At 42.1% G+C, this 16535-nt stretch overlaps 1 protein-coding gene across 1 annotated transcript in view; it reads right to left on the reverse strand.

Annotated features, from left to right (window-relative positions):
* Positions 1-16535, reverse strand: part of ABCC2 (ATP binding cassette subfamily C member 2) — a 467216-nt gene that overhangs the window by 311976 nt on the left and 138705 nt on the right. The window contains exon 9 of the mRNA XM_069611520.1: positions 10412-10589. Coding sequence (XP_069467621.1) covers positions 10412-10589 — 178 coding nt within the window. The remainder of the gene's footprint in view (positions 1-10411; positions 10590-16535) is intronic.

Raw genomic sequence — 16535 nt, forward strand, 5'->3', positions numbered from 1 at the left:
GTATGAGATACTAAAATCGAAGAAGGAACATGCTAGTATTACTTTATCAATGTGGAACAAGTACTGCACTGAGATCCTGGATTTGTATGACATCAAGCTTTCAACGCTGTTAGAAAATCCAGTTCTTGCCAAGAATAAAGTGTGGAGCATGGACTGGCATCTAACATGCGAACAAAGATGCAACACTAGAATGATGGCTGATGTACCAGGAGAGGCTAGAGCACATGGGAACCTCCAAGCTTACCTGACCCAATTTCCAGATCCCACAGCTAGAACCCGAACTTGAGGTTTAGACTGAATCTAATGGCTACCAAAGAACGTCGAAATCTACACAATCCAAACATAGAGCTACTTTGCCACTTCTGTAAATCCTGTACAGAGACGTTGAAACATCCAACTCTTTTTTGCCCAAAACTACGCACACTGAGATCTCGGACACTTGGTCCTGTATTTGTGAAATTGCAGACACTGTGCGCCGCGGAATGGTGGGAATGGATGTTTGAAGGATCAAACCGTACACTCATGTTCGCTTTAATAACATTCCTAGATGAATTAAACAAACGTTTGAAAGAAAGTGAAACCGACACGGAAGTAGTATTTACAAAAGTCCGTATTTAAGGACCTCCAGAAATGGTTTTTAGGTTGGACCTTTACGCAACAATGCGATCCTGCATGCAGAAAGAGCGCGCATACTAAGATGTGGAGGGGAGCAAGCATTGTGAACTGTTTGTTTTGTACTCTTTTCTTTTTTTAAAGGTTTGTACAAACCGTATAAAAAAACAAAAAGATAATAGAATGCACAAATATTCAGAACTCCACATGTGTATTTTCAATTCTGCTCTCATGTAAAAAGACACACAGGTCGATTAAGCACTTCAAATGATGGGGTCACTAACAAGAAACTTAATGTCAAAATGTACGCAGCAGCTTAAACATGACCGGATCATATGCTTGCTAATATACTTTACATGAAGTTTGATTTAAATAACCTGCAACACCTTTCTATTGGTCAAAGACATTTCACACACACGGCTCTATTTATTTTGTTCTCCCTGCATGCTTGGCAATGCTAGCAGTGTTGGAGCAGAATCAAACTTTTAAGAACAAAAAACATTGTATATAAATGAAACCCATTTTCCTTCACCACTATGCAATGAAGGACCTCTCTTCTACCAGGAATAATTTCCCACTCTCTATAGAGAGTGTACTTTTAAATCAGGGATTTCACTCTATTTAATTTTGCAAGATACTTTTCTGCCCAGCACAAACCCAGATACTAAGCTTACTATAGAAACCCCTCTGCTTCAAGGCAGGCTCTAGGGAATGGGGAGCAGTAGGGAATTTCGTTTTTTATATACCCCTCCACTTTAGGGAATTTTGAAGTTGGCCACAATAAGGTAAGGGTTACTCACTTATTTTAAATGGCTATACCTTTAATCATTCTAGGAGAGAGATAGGAGGTGTCAAACGCTACAAGCTCACCCCGAATTATTTGACTATGTGGGAGTTAATTAAATTAATATTTAGTAAAAATGCTATGATTAACTTTTTCTGCCCACTCAATCAATAAGGGGAAGGTATTAAATCAAACAGATTCCTGAAAGACTTGGTTCTGTTGGACAAGTTTACTTCCATCGAACAGCTCTGGGTTTTGTGCTTAGGAAAATCCATCAATGCTTCTAGATACTCAGGGGAAACATAGGAACCTGGTTAGATGGCCTGTCCAGGTTCGGTCACAGAGAATCCATCCCTTTATTTGCCTCTCCAGGTAAAATACAGATTTTAGTATTCAGGCTGGTCCAATCCACCTGCCAAGCAATGTTGGTTCTCCAGTAATTTTTCAAGCAGTTCCCACTCAAATTATTTCAGACAGCTTCCCCTTTTCCCATTGTGCATCCCCTTATAAAATCTAAACCATACCCAGAGAATATCTAAATTATTAGGTGACAGTTTATTGGCTCTTGATGTGGATTGGACCTCTATGTCCTCCCCCTTTGTCTGATTAGTCTCTTCCAGTTACTAGGCTCCATTCTTGGGGGTTTATAACTCCACCACCTAGAATTATCTTTCTGAACAATTTTACAGTTGCAGCTAAAATCTACAACATGGCAATTTTTCGCAATTTACAAATAAGTACCATAAAGTATAGATATCTGAATTGGTGTAACCATCTCAGACTTAATGAAATGTGTCTGGCATCGGTTGCAGTTTCGAATGGCAGATTATTGTAATTTATTCCAAAAATATAACAGTTATCAACACTAGATTTTCTATACAGATATCTAATTCAACAAGCTATCATCTCCCCGAATCTCTACTTCATGACATTTTCTGGGAAGCTATCATCACATTTCAGCTTATAGCTTTAGTTTTCACAGTCAAATTTGCATCAAAGTGATCCCATGAAATAGATCTTCTCATAAGCTTTTCAAGCATATTGTGTGCATTATGGTCTCCAAGATAATCAATAAAATATGATCCTCCATGAACATATGGGCATCCCTAATAACATACATACTTTAATGAACTTCAGATTTCTTCTCCTCAAGAAACATCTAATTTAGGCCATCTGCTCTTTTGCTGATATGACCCTCTAGTAAGTAATTAGCTCCTCTCAAAGTTAATAGCTGGGCCACGGGTCTGCTTATCCTATCTGATCAGAAGAAGACAACTACACCCACTCTCTCAAGGGCCATTCTCTGGTACTACCATTTGTCAGTCATATCCTGCACCTCACCAGGTTTCAAATTTTAATTCTATGTATTTTTAAGAGTCACTTCCATTAGCTGCGTCTCATGTTTTCACAGTGGTCATCTGTTCACCTCATAAAACTTTAGTTCGGCAAAAGCTCCATCACTTTCTTGGTGCTTTGAACTTCAAAGAGATTTTTAGATCGAGATATAAGGCAGTGCTTGACCTTTTGGCTTGCTGTGGAAAAATCACTGAGCTCAGTACAGCTTTTTCTTTGTTTAGTTCCTACGAACAGCAAATAAATGGTGCTTTTACATTCTGATTTTTCTACATGGGACTTGCACCAATGTCTTGAAATACAAAATATATTTTTCCCATCTTCATTCTCGCAGTATCTTTTAAAACCGTTTTGACAAGCCACCAGTTTCCTTGTGGCTTTAAATTAACTTCTGGCAATTTGAGTTTCATTTTCCATGTGTTCCTTTCCTTCCAGACTGCAGAATGTGTCCATCTCCATTTTTCCATGGCAGCTTTCTTTTTTGTGAAAAGTGCCTTTTATTTTTTCATAATGTAGTGAAAAGTAGGCCTCTGGTTTTGTGGCTTTGTCTTTCGAATACAGGGCCCATTCTGTGTTTGTACTCTTTCTTTCTTTGTAAACAGCCTTTTGATGTATGGCAGTTGAGAATGAAATGCTGCCCTTTCTGTTTGACAGTCACATCTTTCCTTATATATTTCTGCACAATTTGGGCCTAACATGGTAAGGGCATTTCATCAGTCTTGGGGCTGTACTTACCCCACATTACCAGCTGTTTTACCACTACTGCCAAACTCACAATCTGGCCCAAAGTTTAAAAGCAGTAGCAGTAACAACATTAAGGTAAAAACGCTCTCTCTATTCCACTACAAATTCATACATAAAAGTAGAAATACTCACTCTATACCAATACAAACTTCACACACACTTCAAATATTGGGCAGTTTACATAAATATCATAGTTAAGGATAATGCTAATGATAATAATGAAGTGTTATTTATATAGCGCCTTAATCCAAAGCGCTTTCCAGAGCACATATTTGCATACAATATCACCCAACCGAAATTGCTACTCATTTATCGACCTCAGAAGGATGAAAGACTGAGTTGGCCTTGCCGGGATTCGAACCTGCGACCTGCAGTTCACGCTCAGATCACAGCATCGAGCGCTCAACCCGCTTGGAATTCTAGTGGTAGTAGGAAGAGTCGAATTGTAGGAGAAAGTGGTATGTCGGATCAGTGGAATTTGTTTTCTTGGGGGAAGTGGGAGGTGGATGGAAGAAGGCAGGTGAAAGTCTACAGTGAGAGGAAGAGAATGGTGTGGGTTGGTGGCCAACTGTGGAAATGCTTGAAACACATGGTTAGATCATCAGAGACCATAATCCAAGCATTCACATTGACTGAGGCAGCACACTGTATCATAATCTCCAGGTAATCATAAATTAAGTAAGGGAAGTGAAGTATCATATTCTTCAGGTAAGTCACACTGGAACCATGAAGTCGGGTATATGTAAAAAGAAACCTTTGTTTATTAGTTACACAGTTATAGTATAGGTGGGGAGCAGGAGAGCAGTAGAATGACATCCACCCAGGTATAGCTCCCATCCTGAAAGTCCAGTTAAACTGCCAAACCTAGAACCTACCGGTTCTTAAGGTTCCATGGTTCACCCAATTTTTCCGGTGATCATAATTAATGCACTAAGCATATTACACATCTCACTTCCTATAAAATTGCAAAATTATGAAGTTGACATTCACTCATTCTCACCACCATCCACACATGCACCGACAAGGACCTTACACCACTTTTAGGCTTACTGGAAACTTACACAATAACTAAACACCTTCCATCCAAGCCTGCTACACTGCGGATCATGATTCTGCCATGCTCACACACAAACCCGCCAAAAAGCAATCCAATCAACACTCACAACCATCATACACACTGAATCTCCTTTTACCTGGAGCCACCACCTCCAGGTCATGGGAATGACACCCCCAAGCACAACATTTATGCCTGAGACTGCTTTTCTTGACAAAACATACTCACAATCAAAGAACCAGTCACAGTACATGCAGAGATGGTATAAAGCATATTGTACGTACAAAAGCTTGGTACGCACAAGGTAAAGAACACACGCGACACATGTGCATGCAGAGGAGCAGCACGATATAGCACCAACCATGGGAGAACAAAAAGAACCCCATGGTATTGTGTGCAATGGAAAAACAACTTCTGTTATGCACACTCAACTTAGTAAATACAGTTTGCAAAACTTAAATATACTAACAGTACCACCAATATTCAATCAACCAACCTTCCACACAATGTGTGCTGTAACCTTACCCTCGCAGTATCAATCAAACTCCAACAACCTTAGTGTCACAAGTATAACCTTCACATACAACTCAACTCCCATCATACTCAAATGTATCAACCTTAAAATTTCATAAAATCAGGACTTAACTTACACATAACTATGGGTTAGCTTAATACACTCTATAGTTTTTATGACATAAACATATTGCTTCATACATTTTTAATATGTCCAATGCAATTCACCGCAGAGAATTGCAAGACTATTTGAGCACTAAGAGATACACCGTTATTATACTTTTGCACAAAAAACATTGTGCCTAAATCTTCAAAACACTAAAACGCTTAAAGCGCTTGTCACACAGCAACAGTTCCATGCACAAAACAGTATGTGTGTGTGTGTGTATATATATATATATATATATATATATATATATATATATATATATATATATAAAATCATTAGGAATGCATCAATACTTTACAGACAGTGTTGATCAGGCACCGAACTGTAGTTTTAAATAGCATAACTCAAACCCTCCTTAAAAACGTAATATATAATTATCCATCGATTTAAAACTTTTAGTGTAATTCAGAGTTAATGGATAGTAAAACATCCAAGCAATATCAAACAAAAAAAAGATAAAAGGCCAATACAAAAACAAAAAAACAACTAAAACAGAGGACAGAAAGCTAAACCAGGGCAGAGATAATTTCTATACTTCAATCTGTTTTTTGTGCTATAGATATTTAAAAAAAAAAATAATTAAAAGTTTGACCAAGGCCAATTTTACTGTCACTTTTTTGCCTGACAGCAAGATTTTACACCACTGTTCTTTAGGTCTGTGACCAAATTTAGTGATCACTTCAGTCATAAAGACTTTTCTCTGATGCTCTACTGCTGGGCAGTTCATTACCAGATGACTTAAGGTTTCTGTGGCTTCATTTGCATGAAACAATCTGCAGGCCATCGAATCTTCATCTGATTTTTTCTTCTTGAAAGTTTCTTTGGCGGGATATAAGTTCAAACGGAATTTCAAAACTTGGGGCCTCATTACGAGGAGGGCGGTAAGGGGTTAACGGTGCCGGTAAAAGTGCTGGAGCCGTTAACCCCTTACTGCCCTATTACGAGGTCTGCTCACGGGACCCGCTAAGGATGCCTGGTTTTACCAGGCGTCCTTAGCGGGTCCCGCGAGCAGCCCAGCATGCTAACAAAGGGCCCGTCATTAACGGGCCCGTTGTTAGCATGCTCCCTATTCCTATTGAGCCCTATGGGGGCTCAAATGGGAATGGGGATGGACCGGGTCCGGGTTCCCTGAATGGGTAAATACCGGGCCCTCCAAGGTCGGAATGGCCCGGTATTTCCCCATTCAGGGAACCCAGACCCTAGTTTGGAGGCAGCCATGCCCTTATTAAGGGCATAGCTGCCTCCAAACTCGTAACGAAGCCCTTGGTCTCTTAAAAACCAAGTTGGGAAAGCCTGGATATATTTCGGTATTGTATTTAACCTGCGACTTTCTTCGATTGGTCTCCCGTAAGACTTATATTTGAGTCTTTCCTCCTGTGTGCAGATCCAATCTTGGATGTACAATTTTCTTTTGATCTTATCAGGGTTACTAATAAGGGTTTGTTGACATTCACCCAAGTTCCTCAGGATTGCTTTGCAATTTCTTTCCCATTCTGTCAAGGCCGGCTCCGTTTGTTCCTTTGGAGCTTTTTTCAGACACATGAAGCCACCTTTTGGGACCTCTTCAATACATTTCCTCAAGAACGATAAGGACTTGAGGGAAGTAAGGCCCAATTCCATGCGCACTGCTTCAATAGGACTTGTATCCCAATACTTTCTTCCAAATGACACCCTCAATTATAGCCCAATTTTCAGTTTTGAAGTTAAGGGAGGTTTCCGCACCATATGTTAAAATTGTTGTCACTTTAGAATGATAGTAAGCAATTAGTGGGATCAAATAGAAACAGCAATGTCTCTTAAGTAGTATTCCCCCCTGCCCTGCCAAATTATGTGCTTTCCTGATGAGAGAATCATATCTGGGTCTGTCAATAGAGCTAGTATTCAAACAGATTCTCAGATACATAAGGTTATTTCACTACTGGTATTTATACGGCCAAGAGATGCCATTTGATCAATTTGTTTCCATGTGCTCCTTTTTGATGACCTAGTAGTAGTATACTTTTTTCGCATTTATTTGTAAACCATTCACCTCAATGTAGGTACGCAGGGCCTCCAGTTGCCTCTGAAGACCCACCAGAGTCTCGTATATAGGGACCACATCATCAGCGTAAAGGAGTATCCCGATGTTAACATTAGCTATAGCAGGGGGAAAAGATTTTATATCCATAAACGCCTGGTCCACGTCAGAGATAAAAAGATTGAAAAGTTCTGGGGCCAACGGGCAGCCTTGTTTCAAGCCTTTGTTTGTACACACTGCTTTAGTTAAGAGACCCGCTGTATTCAGTCTAACTTTCACTGATGTGTCTGCGTATAGATCTTGAATGAGAGCTAACAAGTTGTTTGGCCAACCCCACTGCTGTAACTTCTTCCACAACTTAGGTCGGGAAAATGTATCGAACGCCTGCGTCAAATCAATAAACGCAATATAAATCTTCTTATCCTTACTTCTTTCCGTTCTTCCTTTAAGTAGATTTATAATAAAGATGTTTAGCGCGTTGCCCAGCCCCTTGACAAACCCTGACTGCCAGATGTCTCTGTGGCCTGATGTTGTGGCCCATGCAAGTAGTGTTTTCAAAATTAGAGAGGCAAATATCTTCCATGGGACATCTAACAGGGCAATGGGGCGATAATTGATGCTTTCAGATCTTGTTCCCTTTTTAAAAATCGGAATGATGATTGATGTTTTCCAGGAACCTGGGATCGTCTGAGATTTAACAATATAAGAAAATAGAATTTAGAGAAATCTTGCCCATTGCAATTCATCTGGTTTTAAGATGGCATTGATTAAACCATCCGGCACTGGTGCCCGAGACGGAGTAGATCTATGTATGATCTCCTCAATTACATCCGAATCAGTATTGATCAAGTTCCAGTTGCTTCAATTTGGGGAATGAATTAAACAACTCTCGTGCTCAGGATCATAGAAGGTCGTAACAGGCTTTATCCATGCAGCGGCTTTAATGGGGTTCATAGTTAAAGCATCCTGCAGCGTGTTTAACTGATTAATGTCCACATCTCTGCAGTACTCCTATTCTTGAGTTTCATCACCATTTCCTTTGTGTCTTTTCTCATAAGATCTTTTTTATGGAGGAGCAGCCAATTATCATATTGTTGTCGCAGTTTGTGTCTAGTCGCCACTGCCAGAGTGGAGTGATCTTGTTTTAAGGCTAAACATTTTTTACTCAGGATGTTCTTTTGTTGTGCCACCATCTGGTCATAAACATGTTGATGGGTGAATCTTGGTTCATTGTTTACCCCCCTTTTCACCTCAAACATTTAAAACAAACCTAAAAAGTCCACTCTCTGAGAGTCACCTTTTAGTTCCAAGTTGGTAATGGCTGAGTTTAGCCGGTCTGCCAGTGATTCAAGTTTGTATGGAGGAACCTTAAGTCTATTTCTCCCCTGGGTGACCTCCAAGCTATTCTCATATGTTTTGCCAGTATTGTGTTACACTGGCATTAACGCCACACTCAGTAAATTATGATCACTGGCATCCATAGGTATAACAGCCAAGGTGTCTGTTGTTGAGGACATATAGCTGGAAATATATACATAACCCAACACCTGACCCCCCACTTTGCCTTGCCTGGTGATTCTGGCTCGGATGTCTCCCGAAATGTTCCCATTTAGTATGATCAAATCTCTAGAGTAGATGTTTTTTTCCAGAGTGGCTCTCTCTTTTCCGCTGGAGTAGACTTAATCTGATCCATGTTAATAGATTCGCCATACTTAGCTGTTTATACAGCGTTTAAATCACCACATACCACAAACTAAGGATTAATCCATTTCGTGCTGAACCTGTCTATCCAATTCTGCCCCTGTACAGGGAAATTATGACTGGCCATTGGCCATACTCGCCGGATTCCAAAATAGGTTGAAAATGATTAGAGTCTTAGTTTTGTTGGTAGAATCCAATCCTATATTTCCCACCAATATTTGAATTAGCGGAGTCGGGGTCAATAATTCCAAAGGTGTAAAATTAAGTTAATCTTTTATTAGTATTAACATACCCGACATTGGCCTGCCCTTGTGGCCTTTAATAGCTGGATTCAGGTATGCTGTGAATCCATCTATGAGCAGGAGGGTTCTCAACCACGTCTCTTGTAGGCATAGTATATTGTGAGACTTAATGTTCTGGCCCCCTTTAGAAAACAGATGTGAAAATCCCCTTGTTTTCCAGCTAGCCATAGTGAGGGGTCCCAAGGCAATAGGTCGTATAGTCTACGGCATTTTGATTTTATCCGCCACCAGGCCCATCAGCCATTTCCAATTTTCTTCAGTTCCTTTTGTTTCCAAACTGTGGTCTTCATTACGAATATTCTTGGTTCTCCATATACTGGTTTATTTAGCACTTAACGTTCTTCATTATGCATATCACCCTATAATTAATATACTATTACTACACTGTACTTGTACTGAGACCTATTAATATAGTACATTACAGTAAATTACTTATACACTAACTTATACACTAACTAATGTCCTCTGACATTGGTTTTTGTTACGGTTCTCTCATGCAACATGCATCAGTAAACACTGTTTTCCATCACCAATGCTTTACATTACACATCTAAATACCATATGTCATTCTCTCAAAAAGTAACTTTGCTGCCAAAATGTCTCTCGTAACATTTCAGGATACATATTTCAAATAACAGCCTTTCCTTTCACCAGTAAGTTCTCTCTTTCCCCTTATCCACCCAATAATGCATACCTTCCCAGCAGGGCGTATATCAGGGGAAGAACACAGTCTAGAATTCGCTGCATTACATCAGCGCTAGGGATCACACCAAAAATACAGTATTTCCAAAGGAAACTTTCTGCATTCTTCCGTGACTCTTAAAGATGGACACTTAGCAATTTTACAATCTAGTGTAATATTGATATTACAAAAATGAACGTCCTTCCCATGATTTTTGTAATTGTCTGGGTGTTTACCATATAAGGTCAGCAAAGAAGAGATTTCATCTATCTATAAAGTATTTGTGACATTTCTAAGGCTTTGAAGAAGAAACCTAGGGGTTCCGAGTATGAAGAGGCCTTAAACTAAAGAGCGAAGCATTGTATTCCCTGATATTCATAGTATTACAATGTGAATTGATCAACAGCAAAGGGTCTCACACTTGGATAAATGTGGACGACAGTGTTTTGGAACCCTTAGCAATGAAGCTGGTCGTCTTACCTTTTTGTAAACGGCGGCCATCAGAGCAGTGCGCACTCTCATTCCCGCCACGAAGCACCCCTGAAAATACTGCTGCAGGCAGAGGGACTGGATGATAGCTGCTGCAAGCAGTAAAACCGCATACAAATAACCTTGCCATTCGAATAAAGACTTATCTGCAGTAAAGGCAACCATCAATCTGTGAAAATAAAAAAGGCAATTACTATATGCTGCTCCAATTTTTACTACACAAACTCTATGCCCATTATGCCTGGTGCATTAGGTCATGCCTAATGCATTGAGTAGAGGGTGGTATACCGGGCTTTGCTGAACTTAACAGAATCGCATACACTGGAAGTCAAGAAGAAATACTGACAACAGTTATCACTGGAAACATGACTTTTTTAAAATTGTATTTATTAACAATTTATCAGGGAGCCTTTTCCTGATACTTACAAACTGTGAAGACATGGGAGATACTGTTGTAACTCTGACTCCACAGGACCTTGCAGAGTGACAGCTAGTAAGAGCGTTTTGCTTGCTGTTTCCCACCACTGCTTTAACATTCTAGAAATAATTGTGTTATCCCTGGGATGCTCCATTAACCCATCGATCTGTTGGGCAAGGTTGAATCCCTTGTATAGTCTCCCATAGTCAGACATGGGTCCCTTTATTTAGACAATATGACCCGAGGAGGGGGGTTATTACCGGTCTGGTAATGTCACAGGGGCCATAGTTAGAAGCATGAGCGAAGCAAGGGCTTTAACGGAGCCCCAGGGGCATTACAAAAACTGGTAATGGCCCCCCTCCGAGGGTCATATTGCCATTGTACCGGGGTAATAATTGCAATTTTTCTCGAGTCGAGAAAATAAAATGGCCTGCCGGGGATCGTAAGAAGCACGTAGTCCCTTCTCCCTTTCCATGGCACCATTGAAATTAATAGAACATGAAGAAGGGACTACAGGTAGTCCCTTCTCCTTTTCCATGGAAACAATGGTCGGGACCTACGTGAGATGCACCCCGCAACGTCGTTGGGATTACCATCAGGTAAGGCTCCGAAAAGCACCAATGGGTGCGTTTATTTTAATGACATTTTGCCGCGCCAGGTACTAATGTGGAATAAATTCCAAGTTGATGCCTAATCCACCCATTATCCAGTGTTCATAGATAAAAGGAGCCTAACACCACTAATGCCGTCCCTAGACCCTTGAAATGCAGCAAGGTTGCTGACATTCCCACGCTCGCATCTGTCTTGTATACACATTCAAATGTAAGGACATGAGAGACCTCTAAAATAACACCCACAACTGACTCAACAAAATGACTTCAAAACCTAATAAAAGGATTAATAAACTACAACCACATTACATCAACCGTGACAGACATGCATTTGGTTGGCACCAACCCTGCATCATCTTAGAAACTGTTGCATCACTTCCAAGGCAGTGACTTCCAACTCATGACCCTATTTGGCTTAAATTCTTGCCATCTCCAGAAGACAACACAAAACAAGAAGCCATAACATAAACAGACTTCATGCCCGGATAGAGCTACCCAAACTGGATGGTTCCCAGGCGGAGTCATTGGAGTCACCTATAACACTGAAAGAAGTGGTGGCCACCGTAAGAGCCCTGCCGACGGGAAAGGCACCTGGGACGGATGGGCTCACTGGAGAATTGTATAAACCTACATTGACACACTGGCGCTGTTATTGGCCAAGGTGTATAATGAGTCTTTCGAAGATGGCATCCTGCCAGAGAGCATGAGGGAGGCCCTGATAGTACCACTGCTTAAACCAGATAGGGTAAGCACGGACTGCAGATCCTACAGGCCCCTGTCCTTACTCAAACAGGATAGCAAGATCCTCATAGCTATTTTGGCCAATAGGCTCCGTTGGGTCATACACACGCTCATCCATCCGGATCAGACTGGGTATGTGCCAGGGAGGAACATCTCTGAGAACCTAAGATGACTTCACCATGTGATATATAGCACGGCGGAAAGTCCTTCACAATGTGCTGTGGCGTCTTTGGACGCAACTAAGGCGTTTGACTCACAGAGATGGGATTGGTTGTATTTCACAATGAAGAAGATGGGGGTACGCCCGTTGTTCATGAGGTGGGTGACCTTATATATACGAAACCTATGGCAAGGGTCAAGACTGAAGGCATGTACTCTGAGGCATGGCAACTATTCACGGGCACTAGACAGGGGTGCCCGCTGTTCCCGATGTTATACATTTTCGCAGCAGAGCCCATGGCTGCTTACCTGAGGCAAGAATACGGGGATGTGGGAATAGACATAGACGGAGTGAGGCACGTAGTATCTATGTATGCTGATGATGTGCTGTTATATGTGAGGGACCCTGAAGTGAATCTGTCGTACATATTGGAGGTGCTGGACAACTCTAGCAAGTACACAGGTATACACATAAATAAGAGGAAATCATGGTTGTTCCCGCTAGCGGCCACTGCAATGAAGAAGGTGGAGGATTTGCCTGACCTCTCCCTGGTGCAAAAGCTCCTTTAGATACCTGGGTATTAACATACATTGCGACCCCTCACAAGAGTATGAAGATAATACAGTGCGTGCTAAAGCGGTGCTTGTTGCGTCCATGGGATTCTGGAGTAAACTGCCCCTGTCGGTGATGGGTAGGGCTGCATTGCTAAAAATGGTGGCATTGCCAAGGCCCATGCACTGTTTTGGGAATGTCCCATATGACATCCCGAGGCATTTCTTCCGGGAACTGGAGAAGTTGTACAGGGGATTTCTGTGGCAGGAGGGTCGGAACAGGGTGACATTGAACACTCTCCAAAGGCCGTACGACCAGGGAGGGCTGCGGGTGCCGAACATCGAACTGTATTTTTTAGCGTGCCAACTACAGCACGTAGTGAAATGGATGGCAGATTAAAGTACGACTGAGACGGCACTACTGCAGCCTACCCTGTGTTGCAGACACCTGAGAGACCTCCTCTGGATCCTCACCAGTGTGCAGCGGGAAAACCCCTACCTGGTAAAACTCGGCATCCGAGTTTGGCATAGGGCCTCTGGGGTCACAGGCACGGCAGAGCCGCTCTTTCTACAGACGCCAACTGTGGCCGTTATGGAGGGTAGGGAGAGAAGCAGGGCCGAGAAACAAAGTGGGAGATGAATGGGGTGGCCACGGTTGGAGATTTGCGCAAGGAGGGAGGGTGGAAAACGTTCGAGGAACTACTAGAGGGCGCGAGGATTCAGGCAGGTCAGTTTCTGTTGTATAACACAGTTCTGGGTGTGATACGCAAGAGATGGCCAAATATTGGGGAAGGGGACATTGGGAATGAGGATATCAGGCTGCTGCTCACAGTGGTGGAAGGCGGACATGCGATCTCCAGAATCTATGAAATCCTAATAGACTGCAACTCGCAAGTAGAACTGAAATGCAGAAGTAAATGGGAACTAGAACTGGGGAGGACATTTGATGAGGGAGAATGGGAGAAAATAAAACTGTATCACAAAAAGGTGTCAAGGAATGCCAGGGTACAGCTGATACAAATGTACATAGTGCAGAGGGCATACCTCACACCGGTGATTATCTCCACCTTTGCAGGGGCAGGGAGGCATGTGTGTCCCAAATGTAAAGCGGAAGAGGCAGGGCTCACGCATATGTTCTGGGGGTGCCCGGTGATACATGGGTACTGGAGGAAGATAGCAGACAAGGTGGCACAATGGAGTATTGACTTGGAGGTCCAGACACCGGAGGCCTGCATGCTGGGCCGCTATAAGAAAAATGTGAAGGAAAAACCACTGCATAAACTTAAAGATTTGATATATACTATGACCAAGCGAAGCATAGCCATGGGATGCAAAGATGCGAAAGAACCGAGTGTGGTCAAACAGTAGAAGGGCCTGGAAAAGTGGTGTATGGCAGAAACAGGAGTGTGGGAAAAGGCACTCAAAGTGCAAGCTGCAGAGGGGGTTGCGGGCTTCCAGAGATGGATAGCGCTAACGGTAACACTTTTTGCAAACGATAAAGAGGAGGAGTGCGCGCGACAATTAGGGGATGGCGATGCAATGTAATAACTGTGTGACTTACTTATTGGTAGTGTAGTTGTAGGGTTTGTGAAATATATGTCTTTATGTATATGTTGATATCGGAGCCTGTTGCTCTGTATGGTTGTTTATAAAACTCAATAAAAACAATTTTTTAAAAAACATAAACAGGCTTCAAACCCGAAGTTACAAAAAAGACCAGAAGGCTGTCAACAATATCCCACCACACATTATACTCGTCCCAACATCTCTAGAATACCTGATGGACCTAATTTTTCAATGACAAACACATCCCACACAGCTGATTTCTGAGTAACGGGTTGCCTCTCAAGCCCCAATGATTCTCTGCCGAATTTAGTACGCAATGTTGACCAATTCCCCTCCGACGGAGCCCTGCCTGGGTACCAGCAACTATCAGCTATTCTAGCTGGATCCTTCATTATTACTGACACCCCATCCAGGCACATCACTCCATGGCTCCCTGGCTAAGCTGTCACTTTACAAGAAATCCAATACACGCTGTCTTCAATGGCCCATCTAGCCTTTAGAGGAGCAAAAGAAAACCTCATTACTAGCCATGAAGATCCTGAATGGCTGTGGCAGGATGGGTATACAAAACAACATATTGCTGAGCTGGGGAAAGCAGAGGGGGAGCATAACATTCAGTGTGAAGAGTCTCTCTCTCTGTCGTTTTGCAGCAGGGGAGACAAGCTTTCACCTTTGCTCTTGTGCAGGAAAAGCATCCACACTTAGGCGGAAATGAGCACTCGATGGTAGCAGCTACCCTCCCTCCTAAAACACGATTAGTGGAAGAGGCTGCACATACGATTGCAATACACATTTTACAATACCAACGCACTGCAAAATTGAGTAAGTAAAGTGTTCTTGTATAGCGCTCTTCTGCCATTTGTTGTTGGCCTTGCTGGGAATGGCTCTGTAGGAAAGGAGGCAGGCAGAGGTTGTTACTTTGGCAGTTGAAGAGAAAGATGCAAAAACTGTGGCATTGATGGGTATTGGCCGGATGTAACCAGATCCTGTGTGATGGCACCCTGGCGATATGTTATTGGGAGTGGGATTCAAAGGTCTTTGAGGCTAAACATGCTTTGGGGGTAATCTTACCCAATGATGTGGGGGAGTGAAATAGGACTAAAGAGCAGAACTAAGTAATTGCTCAGTAGTGTCTGTCTGGTGTCGGGCAGGTCTGTGGAGGGTGTCCATGTGCATTGTAAGGTGGCAGGAGAGTCTAGAGGGGAATCGGTTCGTTTGGGGGAGAAGATGAACAAGGGTATGAGTAGTGGGGGAGGAAAAGTGCCATTGGGCGCCTCTGGAGGGAGGAAGTGTGCGCCTGCTGGTGAAGTGGTTAGGCGGTTTTCGGATATTTGTGGTTGCATTTCTTGGAATCCATTTCAGTTGGGCAGAGTGTCTGACTGCACCACACTGGTGATCCCCAAAATGGTGCCTTCCTGAGAGCTCTCAGACTTTCAAAACTATGTATGAACAAGCACTGCTTTATAAGAAAAAGAAACTATTTTCTGGAGCAAAACGACATGCTTTTGGCAAATTTGCATATTCACAATGCAATGGCAAGTGGTTCTGAACAGATGGCGAGTTTCCATTTCATGTAACCACTTCCTTAAGTCAAACTTGTAACCAATCTCTTAAGTTGTTGTCTCTGTAACCATGTTCTTAAGATTGTTGCGCCCAGATGGCCAAGGCTTAGGCGCACCTTACAAATGTAATAATAAATACAATGAATAGAATAGTTACTGGTTGGTGAGGTGGCATGAGTCACTTAATAGCTGAAAGGGACTATTCTAATTATGTACATATCTTATCATGAAAGACGATGACAAAAAGGAATTTTATTATAAACGATATGATAAACAAGACGTTTATATATTCTGCTGCCGGACTGATTGCATACTTTAACCAAAGTGAACATATACTAAAACACACGTTTTATGAGCTGTCAAGGATGTTTTTGTTTATAGGTCAAAGGAACCATTATAGCTTAAAAAGTACTTCATGTTTCAGCCACTGGTCTTTTACATGGTAAACTGCAAGGGTTAAACGCTAGATCAACAGGTCTAACAATCTACCAGAAATGCATATCTCT

The sequence above is a fragment of the Ambystoma mexicanum genome, chromosome 8, assembly GCF_040938575.1.
Source record: "Ambystoma mexicanum isolate Mex_15411 chromosome 8, UKY_AmexF1_1, whole genome shotgun sequence".
NCBI classification, from domain to species: domain Eukaryota; kingdom Metazoa; phylum Chordata; class Amphibia; order Caudata; family Ambystomatidae; genus Ambystoma; species Ambystoma mexicanum.